The 14,470-nt window shown below is 34.8% G+C and overlaps 3 protein-coding genes across 4 annotated transcripts in view; 1 reads left to right on the top strand and 2 right to left on the bottom strand.

The window, feature by feature from the left end:
* Positions 1-1,035: 1,035 nt before the first annotated feature.
* On the bottom strand, positions 1,036-2,392 carry LOC111498663 (protein PAM68, chloroplastic). Its single transcript, XM_023149992.1, has 2 exons — positions 2,170-2,392; positions 1,036-1,710 (listed from the first exon to the last, which is right to left on the bottom strand). Exons 1-2 carry the CDS (start codon positions 2,236-2,238, stop codon positions 1,138-1,140), a joined length of 642 nt encoding a protein of 213 aa, XP_023005760.1. The 5' UTR covers positions 2,239-2,392; the 3' UTR covers positions 1,036-1,137.
* Positions 2,393-4,533: 2,141 nt separating this feature from the next.
* On the bottom strand, positions 4,534-7,903 carry LOC111498661 (transmembrane protein 45B-like). 2 transcript variants are annotated; one of them, XM_023149991.1, is made up of 3 exons: positions 7,600-7,903; positions 6,589-7,023; positions 4,534-5,186 (listed from the first exon to the last, which is right to left on the bottom strand). In XM_023149991.1, exons 2-3 carry the CDS (start codon positions 6,933-6,935, stop codon positions 4,703-4,705), a joined length of 831 nt encoding a protein of 276 aa, XP_023005759.1. In that variant the 5' UTR covers positions 6,936-7,023; positions 7,600-7,903; the 3' UTR covers positions 4,534-4,702. The 2 variants fall into 2 exon arrangements, with proteins under 2 accessions (XP_023005759.1, XP_023005758.1); XM_023149990.1 differs by having other exon boundaries at positions 6,589-7,019; positions 7,600-7,902.
* Positions 7,904-11,666: 3,763 nt separating this feature from the next.
* Positions 11,667-14,470, top strand: part of LOC111498656 (protein ENHANCED DISEASE RESISTANCE 2) — an 11,781-nt gene continuing 8,977 nt past the window's right edge. The window contains exons 1-5 of the mRNA XM_023149982.1: positions 11,667-12,329; positions 12,546-12,620; positions 13,576-13,629; positions 13,891-13,956; positions 14,306-14,409. Coding sequence (XP_023005750.1) covers positions 12,189-12,329; positions 12,546-12,620; positions 13,576-13,629; positions 13,891-13,956; positions 14,306-14,409 — 440 coding nt within the window. The 5' untranslated portion in view covers positions 11,667-12,188. The remainder of the gene's footprint in view (positions 12,330-12,545; positions 12,621-13,575; positions 13,630-13,890; positions 13,957-14,305; positions 14,410-14,470) is intronic.

The raw sequence follows: 14,470 nt of genomic DNA, 5'->3' as shown, positions 1-14,470 counted from the left end.
TTTTCCAAGTCAAATTTCCATGATCAAATGTGTTTTTTTTAAAAAAAAAAAAAAAAAAAAATCTCAAAGCTTAAGTTCAAAATTCTATTAATAATCAAAATGGTATTTTACCTAATAAAATTCTCTTTCAAAATATTTCTAACAATTATTTTTTTTAGGATTATCACAAATAGGACACCATCTTAGGATTCAATAGTCTACCCATCTTTCAATTTTATATCTAAAAAATCTCTCTTCTATATGACAGATTGTAACGACCCAGGCTCACCGTTAGCAAATATTGTCTTCTTTGAGCTTTCCCTTACGCGGTTACCCTGAAGGCTTTAAAACTCATATACTAGAGAAAGGTTTTCACACCCTTATAAAGGGTGGTTTGTTCTTCTCCCCAACCAATGTGGGTCATCACAATCCACCTCCCTTCGAGGCTCAGCATCCTTGCTGGCACTCGTACCTTTCTCCAATCAATGTGGGACCCTCGCTAAATCCACCCCTCTTTGGGGCCAGCGTCCTTACTAGAACACCACCTCGTGTCTACCCCTTTCGGGGAACAACGAGAAGATTGACACATTGTCCGATGTCTAGCTCTAATACCATTTATAACGACCTAGGCCCACCGCTAGCAGATGTTGTCTTATTTGGTCTTTCTCTCACGGTCTTCCCCTCAAAAATTTAAAACAAGTCTGTTAAGAGAAGGTTTACACACCCTTATAAAGGGTGATTTGTTCTGCTCCCAATGAATGTGAGACATCACACGGGTTTAAGGATTGATGACCCTATTAGAATAAAATGGAAAGATGAAGTTTCTATTAAGAACTATAACAAATCCATGAGCTTTTTTTCTTTTATTAAAAGAAAGTGTGATGAGCTAGATAAGAGTGCTCTTAAACATAAAAATTTCGGTTTATATAGTTTTTATAGTTCAAAAAGCTATTAAACATAAAATCACAAACCTATCCGCCGTTTTTCTTATGGTTTACGGGCTTTCAAGATACATCCTTAAAAGTCCAAGAACCAAACTTGTAATCTAAAACAATCAACAAAACAAAAAACTAATTCAACAACTGTAATAAGTTTCCTTCTCAAATAACATTTATAGGAAGAAAAAATATAATATTTCTCATTAAAAAGAGAAATCATTTATTTCTTATTAGATCCACCACTCCAAATGGACTGCCAAAAAACAGGCCAATTTTTCTGAGCTTCATTCCAACCCAAAAGAGAACCTTCCCTCATGGGATCCCAACTAGAGGACACAATGCCATAGCTCACTCCCAAGAGAGCAGAACCAAAGAAGAAGAAGGATACTATGACTGGCACCCATGAGGGCACATCGATTTTCAGCACAACTTTCAGGTAATAGAAGAATGGGAAGAACAAAAGTCCTATCAACAATGGAATCCCCACTGAAAATCCCATCCTACTGATCATCCTGTTCGTCACTACTTCTGGTATCACACCACGATCTTCCTCCTCTTCTTCCTCATCTTCCTCATCCTCACTTTCTTCTTCTCCGTCTCCTCCTCCTTCTGTTTTCTTCTTCTTCTTCTTTTTCTTCCTTGGAGCTGGTCCGAATCCTTTTGGACTTCTCAATGTCGCGTTTACAATCAAGGTGTGGTTCGTGCGAGTTTGGTTTTGGTAAAGGCTTGGTCTCAAAAGTGAGAAATAGTTCCTTTTGTGGCTTTTTGATTGGATCGATAACTTATACTTTCTCTGCAGAACAAACAGAAATTCGTCTCGTAATCGGTAATTGAATCACTCCACACGTCTTAACTGAAATCGAAATGGATCGATGAATTCGCTCTAGGTTTTACAAGTATCAACTTAAATCCTGACTCCTAATGTTACGAAACTGGCTGTGGATTTATGAACTTATGGAAAATCGAGTGATGAATAGTTCAGATTAAAGAATCCCTCACTTTCCTTCCGTTTCAAAATGGATTTCTAGGTTTTTTCAAGTATCAATCCTAAAACCTAATTCTTAATGTTAGCGAAACCTATTGACGATTAACAAACTTAGGAAAAATCGATTGATGAACAGTTGAGATTAAAGAATCCATCATCTTACGTCCGTTCAGTAAAATTCAAAGTAGTTATAGTTGGAAAGTTTTCTACAGAACTCAGAAGTAGCGAGAAGAAAATCGCAATCGCGAGGAGAAGTGAGAAGAGTACCGTAATGTGAAGTGATGGAAGCTTTGAAGGCGCAAGAGGAAGGTTGAGCGATCCGGTAATGGCGGCCATTAGGATTTGTCTCTGAAATTGAAACACAGTCGGCTCGGCTCTTACATTTCGTCTTCACTGCGTGAAGCAAAGACGGACGCCATGGATGTGGCCATTGAAAGAGGATAAGGTTTTTGGTAATGAAAAAATTTGCTTAAAATTGGCGGCAAGATTGCTTGGACTCGGAAAGCATCTGGCGAACCAATGAGGTTCCCCCACGTGTTAAGAAAAAAAGATGGAACCAAGAGCATTAATATTACATTTTAATTTTCTATTTTAAAAATACATTCTTTACGAACATATTTAAATTATAAACTAAATTTTAAAAACAAAATCGCGTTTTTAAATTTTATTTTTTGTTTATAAAAATTAAACTTATAAATACTGTTTTTTTTTTGTAAGGATTTTTTTAAAAAAACTATTTTATATTTTACAAAAACATAGAGAAAAATTTACAAGGGGTTTTTTTTTTTTTTTTTTTTTGTAATTTTAATTTAATTAAATAAAAAACTATATATTTATGTTATTTTAATATAAATAAGTTCTAAATTAATATCATACATGTACTTTTTTATTTTTCTTGCATAATTTGTATCTAATTTAAAATTAAATATTATTCGCTTTATTTCAATAAATTCAAAATAAAACACCATTCCATTGTTAATTTAAAGATAAAATATATACTTTTTCTTATCTTAAAATCAGAAAATTGTACACATTAAACGTAATTAAGTATGGATAAATGAAAAGAATAATTTTATTTAGACAACGATAATATAACTCTACATTTTAATTAAAGAAAACTAGATTATTGTAATTACATAAATCTTTTAAAAGAGAAAGAGAGAGATGAGGAGAAAAATGGTAAACCCACCATAATTATGAAAAAAAACAATAAATCTATTAAATTTGAACTTTAAAAAAATAAACTGTTCATGAATTTTAAAAATATGTTGAATAGGTCCATCCGAAACAAAATTGAAAATTTTCAAACTTGTTAAAACACAAAATTGAAAATTCAATAAACTTATTTAATAAGTTTTAGAAGTTGAAAGACCGATTAAATACTTTTTAAAATAGTTGACATTGTTAGATAAACACGACTCTTTGTAATGGTATGATTTCACTTTGAACATAAGCTCTCATCGCTTTGTTTTAGACTTCCCCAAAATGCCTCATTCCAATGGAGATAGAGATAGTATTCATTTATTATAAACTCATGATCATTTCTTAAATTAGTCAGATGTGTGACTTTCATCATCCAACACCTCCCCTCGAACAAAGTACGTCTCTCCTTAATCGAGACTCGACCCCTTTTTCTTTTGGAGTCTTAGTCATTTTTTACTATACCTTCGAGGAGACTCAACTCCTTTTCTTTTTGGAGTCCTTTGTTCGACATTTGAGGATTTACCAATCTATTGCCGCAACTAAGTTTAGGGCATGACTCTAATACCATGTTAGATGAACACGACTCTCCACAATGGTATGAGATTGCCTACTTTGAGCATAAGCTTTCATGACTTTGCTTTGGGCTTCCCCAAAAGACCTTGTTCCAATGGATATAGAGATAGTACTCCCTAAATTAGCCAAATGTGAAACTTTCATCATTAACATGAAACTTAAAGTCATGAGCCGACCATTTTGTTTATTAAGAAATCAAGAACGAGAGATGGAGATTAGAACATAGAAATGTCTAAACCGGTTAAAATATATTTAAGTTGACAAAATATTGTCGCTAAGGTGAACTATGTTAGAACGGAATCATAGCAATTGGAAAGTTTCCCCAAAAAGGCAACAATTTTCAATCATAGTTTACCCAAAAGAATAAAATAAGACCATCTTTGGCAGAGTCACATGATTACACAGAAAAAACTTATGCAACAAGATCATGGAAAATCATTGGAGAATGAGCATACAGAACAGAACTGTTGGCCTCAAAATCTTCTCTTATTTACTAATGAATTAATCTTAATCTTAAACTTTCATTTTCATTAAAAGTTTAACCCTAAACTTGGATGAGTGACAATTAGTAACTTCAATTTGTTAGTCTCATAAGAGTGCTCTAGGAAAAAGTGCTTCTAGTAAAAGTATTTTAATCCTAAGCAGTTAAGTAAAGAGTGTTTAATAACAAATCATTGGTTTTGTGTTCCTAAAAGCCTATTCGAAGTGTTCTGAAGTCGAGAATTTGTGCCAAAAGCAGTTTTAACTCTCGAAAAGCACTTTAATGTACTCCCAAACATAATGATTTCGAGAGAGAAGTGTTTTTGACAATCAAAAGCACTCCAAAACATAATCTTTCAGCATAATGAGTCTATGTGTGGGTAATCGTTCTTCAAGTTGTATTTTATAAGAAACTTGTGGTATGGCATGAATTTCTAACGGAAGCTACGAGGAGTTCTATGTAATAAACAAAACAAGATATTGCCTAGAGAACACTACCAAAAAGAAAAAATGAAAATTTTGATGCTGACATACCCGGAATAATCTAGTCTTGAGCATTGATGGCATTCGAACTCCTGAGCTCGGAACATCTGTACTTCGCCGCTGCAAAGTAGTAAACTCCAACGACTCCGCCAAGAACTCCAAGGACCATAGAAAAGAGCTGGAAATTTGCAAGGAATTCACCTCGAACCTCGCTATCTTTCGAATGACACATGACCATCATGTCGTCCTTCAGCTCGCAACCATCAGGCATCATTGGACCATACAGAGTGAAGGCTGTCTGATAAAACCAAAGGCCTTGAAGGGTGATGGCGATGCCGCTGCACACGTCAACCGGGAAGCTGGTAGGTAAAATAGCTCCAGCAACCGTTGACAATATGCAGAGCCCTATCAAGATGACAAGGAGAATATGGTAGTAACCTTCAAGGCCTTTATGAGAAGTTGAATGAAAGTAAAACAACAGATACTCGGCGCAGAATGCCGCAGCAGCAATCAGACAAAGCGCTTCGTCTGGTAGGCGAACAAATCTGAAGAGAAAGATGTGAGAGTCGAATAATCACCTCTTCCAGCAAAAACTAGTGATTAAGACAGACTAAAGGATAAACTGCACGAGTATTTAAAAACAGATAAAAGATAGTTAAATTAACAGCTCAATTCAAGATTTGAATTCTGGATTAAAAGATTTGGGGGTCCACAAGGCATTGCTTTAAGCTTCCATTTTAATTATCTAACCTTATTTGATTATGACCGTGAGTGTAACCGCCCAAGCCCATCACTAGCAGATATTGTCCTCTTTAGGCTTTCCTTTCAAAGTTTTTAAAATGCGCAGCTAGAGAGAGGTTTTCATACTCTTATAAATAATGCTTCGTTCTTTTCCTCGCTAACACTTGTTCCTTTCTCTAATCGATGTGAGACCTTCCAATCCACCCTCCTTTGGAGCCCAGCATCCTTGCTAACACACCACCTTATGTCCACCCCCTTCGGAACTCAGCCTCTTCGCTGGCACATCGCCCGGTGTTTGGCTCTGATACCATTTGTAACAGCCCAATTGTCCTCTTTGGACTTTCCCTTTTAGGCTTCCACTCAAAGTTTTTAAAACGCGTCAGCTAGAAAAAGGTTTCCACACCTTTATAAAGAATGATTCGTTCTCCTCCCCAACCGTTGTGAGATCTCACTCATTTATATAATCACACTCATTTGTCCACAGTTTACTTCAAATTCTGAACTAACTAGAAATTGGGGAGCAAGAACATTAATGTCCGTCCGAAATATGACATATGTTCAAGAAACCGCTAGTGCTCTAACCCTAGAACTTCCATCTTATATGATCAAGTTATAACCTCATATCAATTGCTTCTCATACACATGTTCTAAGATGCTACGATGATGATATGAAAACTGCAAAGAAAGCCACAAGTAGGAACCAATACTTCGAGGACCTAAATCTCGGTATCTTCGCCTTGTATCCATGATGACTTCTTCATTTTACTGAAGTTCAAACGTAAACAAACTATGCAAAGGCAAGATTTGAGCTCCTTCCGAAAAGAAAATTCTGATATTTTCAACCATCAGTTTGATATCTTATCTGGTTATAGCTTATATCCCGTTATATTTCTATTGAACTACCACTCCACTCAAAAACTTAACTGAAGTTAGATTATGTTTTATCTTTTGCACTTATTTAACTATTAGCACCACTCAGTGGATTTGAAAGATAGTAATTCAACCAGTGGCTTACTATTGTATGGAAGGCAAAATATAAAATACTTCAGTACTGGGAAAGAACCAACCAAACTAACTTAACTAAAGTAACTAAATTATCTAAACCCAACTGATCTTAATAAAGAAGTTATACAATCCGATAATTGTCTAAACTTTTAAATTATTACCGTGCTGAAAAGGATCAATCAAGAAACAAGAGTGAATTACCTCGACTTTTCAGAAAGCAGAGAGATGACTCCAAAAATGAAGAACATGAGAAGCATCCCCGAGTGTTCAAAATTGTTCAGATGTGAAGGGTTCAAAACCCCATTGACAAAGAACTTGAGGTGAGTTGCATACAAAAGCTCAATGCACAAATCAATGAAACCCCCAATGACAACAACATAAAGTTCCAAGTATTTGAGTTTTCCATCAAAGCCAGGCACTGGATTCCACACATGAACGCGAAATAAGTTGGGATTTGACACGTACCGAAGCAGAGCACTCCACACGTGCCAAACACCAACGAAAAGAAACAGCGTCCCCGGAAGAACATGACCCTTAAAAGATCCCATAACTTCAAAGCACTTTTACAACTCTATTTCTCCGACTTCTTCAATTTTGTGACGAATTCTCCTCTTCTACCAGCTAAACACGTTCTGTCTCCCTCAAAAAGCACTTCCAGTAAGTAAATCAACACAAAAACTTCCTCAAATCTTTTATATGATTCGTGAAAGACTTCATGAAAGCAAGTTAAAGTACTAATAATTCTCGCATGGGACAGTAAGAACACAGAGCACGAAAAGAAGCGCATTATTGAAGCTAAAAATTGAGGAAGAAGACTGAGAAAACTCTTCCTAATCCAATAATCATAGCGGATTGAAGGTAAAATAAGAAACGCTTAAGAAATTAATTCTTCTTCAAAAAGATCACAGCTCTTCAATCTTCCACCTATTTGGTCAAAATCAAACGATTGAAAGAAACCTTCAATATCGCAATGATGAGAACAGGAAAAAAAAAACAGATCCAAGGCTGAGATGAGAAGATCAAAAGTAACATAGAACCAAATCGAGTAGCTCAAATAACGAAACAGCCGCGGTCAAAGCAGAAACAAAAAAATAACGAAGAGAGATTCCATATTTGTGATGGTGGAAATCAAGTATAAATGGAAAAAAAGCGATGTCGAGAAACGAAAATGATGAAAGAATCAAGTGGTAATGATAAGTGGAAAGCACTCACGATTGCATAATAAGGAGATTGAAGGACGATCCCACCATGCGAGGCCGTGTTTGTTGCAGAAGAAACAGCGCTTTAACGAACCCCGAGAAAGGCTTTGGCAAAGGAAGAGAGAGAGAGAGAGTCGGGTGTGGAAAGTGGCGTTGACGATGGCGGCAAGGCGGAGATCTGATTCCTCGCTGTGCCGTTCCTTCCCAAACTTAACTAATTTTTGTTCTTCGGTCAGAGGATTAGTTTCAAACTTCTAATTGTTTGATCCAGAGTTCGAGAGTTTGTTTTTCAGTCGACACATATTTTAGTCTTTAATTTAAATTATGGTGTTAGAATATATATATATATATATATATATATATATATATATATATTGTTCATAAACATTTTATTAGTTTTTTTTTTTAACATTTCTATAATAGAAAATTATATAAATTAGACCCAAAAAAAAAAATCATTAAAAAAAACATGATATATTTTTATTATGGAAAACCCGATCTCTTTGTGCATTCTCGGAATCCTCGTTCCAATCCCCACAATAATAAATACAAGATGAAAATAAAATAAGACGAGTATGGAGATGCAAAGGTTTTCCCGTCCCCGCTTCAATCCCTAGACATCTCTGCAAATTTAACTAATAATTCAAAAATAAATAAATATATATATATATATCCGAACACAGCTTACAACTTTCATCGTACTGTGCTCTCCAAAGAGCAACTCTTCTCAAAATCTCAAAAGGTACTGAGTTGGAATCCCATTCTAACTAAGGATTCTTGTGGTTCCGGAGAATCCAGCTACAGGAGAACCAGGAACGGAGAGGTTTCCCCCCTTTTCCGCCCGCCTCTTTGGTCTTAAGAATGCTGGTTTTAAGAATGAGTGATTGCACTTCTCCGACCCTTACTGCCCAACCGGATAGCGGATAGCTAATGCGTTCCACTTATTGAACAGGGTTCTATGGTCGGTCCGCGACCCCTGGATATCGAAGGCGTCCTTGGGGTGATCTCGTAGTTCCTACGGGGTGGAGACGATGGGGTCGGTCCATGGATTTTCCTTCCTTTTGCCGCATTTCGCTCAAAGGGTTGAAGGGAGATAGTGCATCAAGCTGTTCGCAAGGGCCAACTTGATCCTCTTCCCCAGGGATCCCAGATGAGGGAACCCTAAGAGAGCCGATATATATATATATATATATATATATATTGAAAATTTATAAGCTTTTCTGTATTTTTTTTTTCTTTCTTTCGAGTTATATGTTATTATAAGTCGTTGTTGCTTACTCGCTTTTAGCTTATAACATTACTTTCTTTTAAATTGTTTTTAACGTATTTTCTGACTCACATTTTCTAAAACATTTATCTCAAATGTGACTTGAGGCTCAAGCATACGCAGACATTGTCTGCGAAATCCAAATTTCCGTAACTAACTTATTCATTGAAATTGTGATAAGTGGTATAAATATATTATATTAGGTAAATTTATCGTGTGAATCGTGGATTAAAAAGGTAACACACGTATTATTGTTTTACTATAAAGTCGGAACTGATTTTTTTTGTTTTTTTTTTTTTTTTGGGAAAATATTATATCATGAATATAATGTGAAGTTAGGAACTGGCGACAATGAAGTTGGTAGAGTATCAATCACTTTATGTCACGATCGTGTTGGTTTTAAAAGGAAAAAGTTTTATATTTTTTCTTTATAACTTTTATATCAAATCACATAATTATTATTTATAACATAGTATAGAAATATATTAAATTAATACAAATTTCCTTCAATTTTCTTAAAATTATAAAATTAAATCAATTTTGAACTCTGTAAAATTAAAATACCTCCGACATATTTTAACTTTATTTTTAGATTTTGATGAACTCTTAATATGGTATATAATATTAAAAGTGAGAGTGTCACAACTATATAATATTGTATCATGAGGGAGGTAGATAACATAGTAAAATAAAAGAGTCGAGTATGCTCTTTCGATTCTCTAGTAGCAAGATATGATAATTTGAATATCAATTGAATCAGTGATCAACATTGTTATCATAACCAAAAGATATCGACTGAAGTCTGTAATAATTCAAGTTTTAATAAATCTGTTATTAAATTTATAGACTACGTGGTTTAAATTCTGATTATATTCATGAGCAAAAACGACAATAATATTTTCACCATACACCCAATGTTAGGAATCACGACTCTCCACAATGGTATGATAATGTTCAATCCTCCCCTTAATCGAGGGTTGACTCCACCATTTGTTTGACACTTTAGTCACTTTTGACTACACTTTCGAAACTCACAATTCTTTGTTCGATATTTGAGAATTCTATTAACATGGTATGTTCGTTGAAATGAGGCTTTTTGGGGAATCTCAAAGCAAAGTCACAAGAGCTTATGCTCAAAGTGAACAATATCATACCATTGTGGAGAGTCGTGATTCCTCATTTATAAACCCATGATCTTCCACTAAATTAACCAACGTCGGACTTACTCCCAATAATCCTCGACATCCAAATATTTTAAAAAAATAAACAATAATTTATTAAGAAAAATTATAAAATTAATTATAAAATATCTAAATTAGATAGGAATTGGAAATTCTCCAAAACTCTTGAATTAATAAAATAAAATTAAATAGGTGTATTTATACTTTCACGGAAGCCGTCAAAATTTGGTTCCTTCCGGTATAACGCCTTGACAGATTCATAAGTCCATATAATTTTTTAAAGTCAAATTAATTTTCACTCCAGATTATTAAATTATTTAATTTGCATTTAAGCATTTATAATAATAATAAAAAAAAATCACCCCTTTGAATATTTGAATATTGATTTTGAGGTTCGAATCTCCCCTCATAAATTATGAATTAAAAAAAATTCAATATGTAATTAATATATATATATATTTGGCCCCAAATGTTGTGTTTAATTGCATTTGAGTCCCTCAATATTGAAACTAAATTTACATTTAATTTAATTTCAGTCCCTCACCACTTTCTATCATTTAATGCTTAGAGTGGATTGAAATAATAACATTTACCTTATTTATAAATTAAGTCAAAATAGTCTAAAATTGATTAATGGCTCATTCACCACGCAATTACAATTAAATTTGATAAATTAGGCCACCTAAATCTACCTAAATTAGTCATAATATTAATACCAAAAAATGACATGTTTGTATCTTCTCGTTACAAAATTGAAGCATATGAAGTAACTCGATAATATCTTAAAAAAAAAAAATGTAAATACCAAATATAATATTTTAAAAATATAACAACTAATTAGATGAAACTCTAAATAAAAAAAATTTAAAATCGAAACTAAATTCTTATCACTGTCCAATTGAAAGTTTATTTTTTTTTTAAATTATTAGATTTAAATAGCAAAAATTATTTAAATAATATTTTTTTTAATTCATGACACGTCTGACTTCTGATTGAAAATACGTATGGTAAGCTATTATTACTTTTAATTTAAAAAATATATTTTTTTTCTTTTTGAATTTAAAAAATATATTATTTATGTTATAATTTGTTTTGAAATTAGTCACCAATGACTTATCTTCCCTAATGTTATTATTTACCCTAAAATGTTCCAATTTCATAACCGACGCTGCACGTGCGAGGCAGGCGATACACAACGAGGCATAAAATATTCATCATGTCCAAAATGCCCTTCTCGGACAACAACTAAGCGACATATAGGAGGGTTCAAGGAGGGTGTTTCAGTCATTTCAAATATAGTGGACTTTTTTTTCCCTTGATTGCCGGGGCTTCCTGAGAAAGTCTTTTTCAAATTTATTTTATTTTATTTTAATATAACACAAAATTTGTATTTGTTTGTGTCTAAGCGGGCCCACAACAACCGAGATGCATCTTACAAAAGTTAACCCCCTCACCCGTCGCCACCTCGATTTAAAAATATTTGGATTTCGTCACGGCGCCAAGTCCCTGTTATCATCACCCTTTATCTCCGTCACCGTCCAATCGGATTCCTCCACGTGTCAGTCTTACTCCCATCACCCCTTCCCTTTTTTCCACTTACGTGGGATCCCTCGCCCTCATTCCATCAGAATCTTTACTCGCATTCCCAATCGTCCGATCTCTCTCTCTCTCTCTCTCTCTCTCCCCACCACTTTCGAGATGTCGCCGTTTCTCCGATCCCGGTGCTCCGACCGCTCGTCGGACCGCCCTACAGTTCCTCTTTGAAAGTCAATTTTCTTTTATTCCGTCCTTTGAATTTATCTCTCTCTCTTTGTAAGGGAGAATGATTTGATTTGTTGTCTTTACTGGTAAGACAATTTCCAAAAGTGAATTTGTGAGGAATTTGGAATCGAGGTTGAGAATTTTCAAAGTTCTTGTCCTTTCCATGCCGGACGACTGAATCTGCGTTTTCGATTGCTTACCTTTGCAATTCTCGGCGTTGCGATGACCGATCAAGTCACTTAAGCTGTCACTGATATTGTGGAAGCAAGGATTGTTTTCTGAGCTTCCGAATCTGCAAGACTGTGCATACTCTATCTGATTATTTCCTATATTCATTTTTATTAACCTGTGGAAGGAATTGATCTGGCACGAATCAGGTTTGCTGGCAAAGGTATGTCATCGAAGGTTGTGTATGAAGGTTGGATGGTGCGGTATGGCCGGCGGAAGATCGGCAGGTCCTTCATTCATATGCGGTACTTCGTGCTTGAATCTCGGTTGCTTGCGTATTATAAGAAGAAGCCTCAGGATAATCAAGTAGGTGTTGTGTGATTTACTACAGTAATTTCAATTTTTGGTGTTGTGTTTTGTGTTCGACTGACGTTGTAGCATATTCATATAAGATATAACTATGCAGGAATGACTAGATTACGTCACATGCATGTTTAGTATTCATCTGCATTCTTGCATTTTTTTTTTTTTTGGATCGAAATGCATTTCTTACGTGCCTGTTTTATGATCTTCCCGACGCAGGTTCCAATTAAGACCATGCTAATAGATGGGAACTGCAGAGTGGAGGATCGTGGCTTGAAGACGCACCATGGTCATGTTAGTTGTTTCATACTACTATTTTTCTTTCTTTAGCTATGTATTGTCTTGTGATTATGAGGACACGCTATTTATTTGCTTGTGCTGAATCAAACAGACTATTTAAGACTTCGAATGTAGCCAACTAGCGTGTTGTACTTCAGTTATTTACTGTTGCAACAAGTAGTTTCTACTGCCAAGGCAGAATTTGCTGCAAATGAGGACTAAATATCTCAGTTGTTTTGCTTTGTATTTTTCTTCTAGGTAGGGGTCTGCGATTGTTTGTAGTTTTGTATTCTACAGTGCATTTGTTCACAATTCAGGATCACGATGCTCAGAAATCCCATGATGGAACCAAAAAAAGAAAAAAGAAAAAAGAAAAAAGAGCATCTAGATAATTCATTAAAGCTTTTGCCACTGTTTTAGATTCCTGGTTAGGTGTCTTTGTTGATTGTTAAATACATTGTATAATGCAATTATTGAAGGCAGAGTGTGAGTCTTATAATTTTCCATATAACCAGTGAATGAAGCTAAGTTATGCTAATCTCTTCTTATTGCTGGTATGGTTTGGCATTCTAATGTGATCTTTTGTGCTTGTTGCGCCAGAAAAGCCTAGGAAGTAGATATCTAACGAGCCAGTGAGAATTTGCCTCGACATTTTTCTTCTTGTTTCTAAGTGCTTATTTTCTTTTTATCCTTTCTTGTACCTAATGTTCATTGTTCAACTAGACGACCTTGCACATAATTTGACCTTCCAATTTTCAATTACTAACATAGTTAAGCTTGTTGGCTAAGTTAATGACAAGTATGTATTTCAAATCAGATCACCAACCATTTCGCCCTGTCATTTCATAGTTCTTAATTTTTTATCCTCTTAATTTTTGTTTTATTTTGTGTAGTGTGACTAATGGTGCTAGCAGGCCTTAATTGTGTATTACTTTAATGATCAATTTCAACTCCCATTTTTATGTTGTAGATGGTTTACGTCTTGTCTGTTTACAACAAGAAAGAGAAGTACCATCGAATTACGGTTTGTACCTACTTCCAGTCACTTGATAGATGAAGATTGTATGATTTGTTTACCATCTTCTTAGCGTTGATAATCAACATATGAATAAATTCAGCTACTGGTTTTCTCCCTTATTTTATTTTATAAGGTTATTGATTGTTATTTCAAGGATACGGGTGGGGGTGGCATAACATAATTTGAATGTTGCACGGTACTTTTGGGGCTTCCCATTTTCTATGTTTTTCATTAGATTCATTGCATGATGTTGAGGAAATTTTGCAGATGGCGGCCTTCAATATCCAAGAAGCATTATTATGGAAGGAGAAAATAGAGCTTGTCATTGATCTGGTAGTTTTCAAATTTTCTTTATTTCTTTTCCAACATTAACTCCAATTAGTTTGTATAATGATGAAGACCTTAATAGTATCGAACAGTTATTCTCCTTTTGTCAGGTAGAATATCCTCTTACATTATTTTCTTAATGTCTTGGATATTACCATAATGTTATATTAGTTGGGAGTATGTTGAAACCCAAACGACAATCTACTTATTTTATTTTAGTTTCTTTTGTCTTTTTGGGGCACTGGTTCTCATACCATTATTTGCCCCTTGATTAAACATTCATGGTGCTTATTTCTTCGATTTCTAAATCGCATGAACCGATGAATTTGATCTCATTTGCATGTTGATATGTTAGCACCAAGGCTCACAAGTTCCAAACGGGAACAAATTTGTATCTTTTGAATATAAATCTGGGATGGATAATGGGAGAACTGCTTCCTCCTCCGACCATGAAAGCCAGTGAGTACATTTTCTTTTACTTTTTCCCTCGGATACACCCCCCCCCCCCCCCCCCCCCCCC

This window comes from Cucurbita maxima, unplaced genomic scaffold (genome assembly GCF_002738345.1).
Source record: "Cucurbita maxima cultivar Rimu unplaced genomic scaffold, Cmax_1.0 Cma_Scf00025, whole genome shotgun sequence".
NCBI classification, from domain to species: domain Eukaryota; kingdom Viridiplantae; phylum Streptophyta; class Magnoliopsida; order Cucurbitales; family Cucurbitaceae; genus Cucurbita; species Cucurbita maxima.
Note: the sequence above shows the minus strand (reverse complement) of the source record. Positions and strands in the feature narration are given on the sequence as shown.

What these genes read in the sequence shown, in the direction of transcription:
- LOC111498663 (XM_023149992.1), bottom strand. Translation starts at nt 2,238, where the DNA reads ATGGCCGCCATTACCGGATCGCTCAACCTTCCTCTTGCGCCTTCAAAG. An exon ending in TTCCATCACTTCACATTACG is followed by an intron (nt 1,711 to 2,169) that starts GTACTCTTCTCA and finishes TTTGTTCTGCAG; the next exon opens with AGAAAGTATAAGTTATCGAT.
- LOC111498661 (XM_023149991.1), bottom strand. Translation starts at nt 6,935, where the DNA reads ATGGGATCTTTTAAGGGTCATGTTCTTCCGGGGACGCTGTTTCTTTTC. An exon ending in CTGCTTTCTGAAAAGTCGAG is followed by an intron (nt 5,187 to 6,588) that starts GTAATTCACTCT and finishes CTTTCTCTTCAG; the next exon opens with ATTTGTTCGCCTACCAGACG.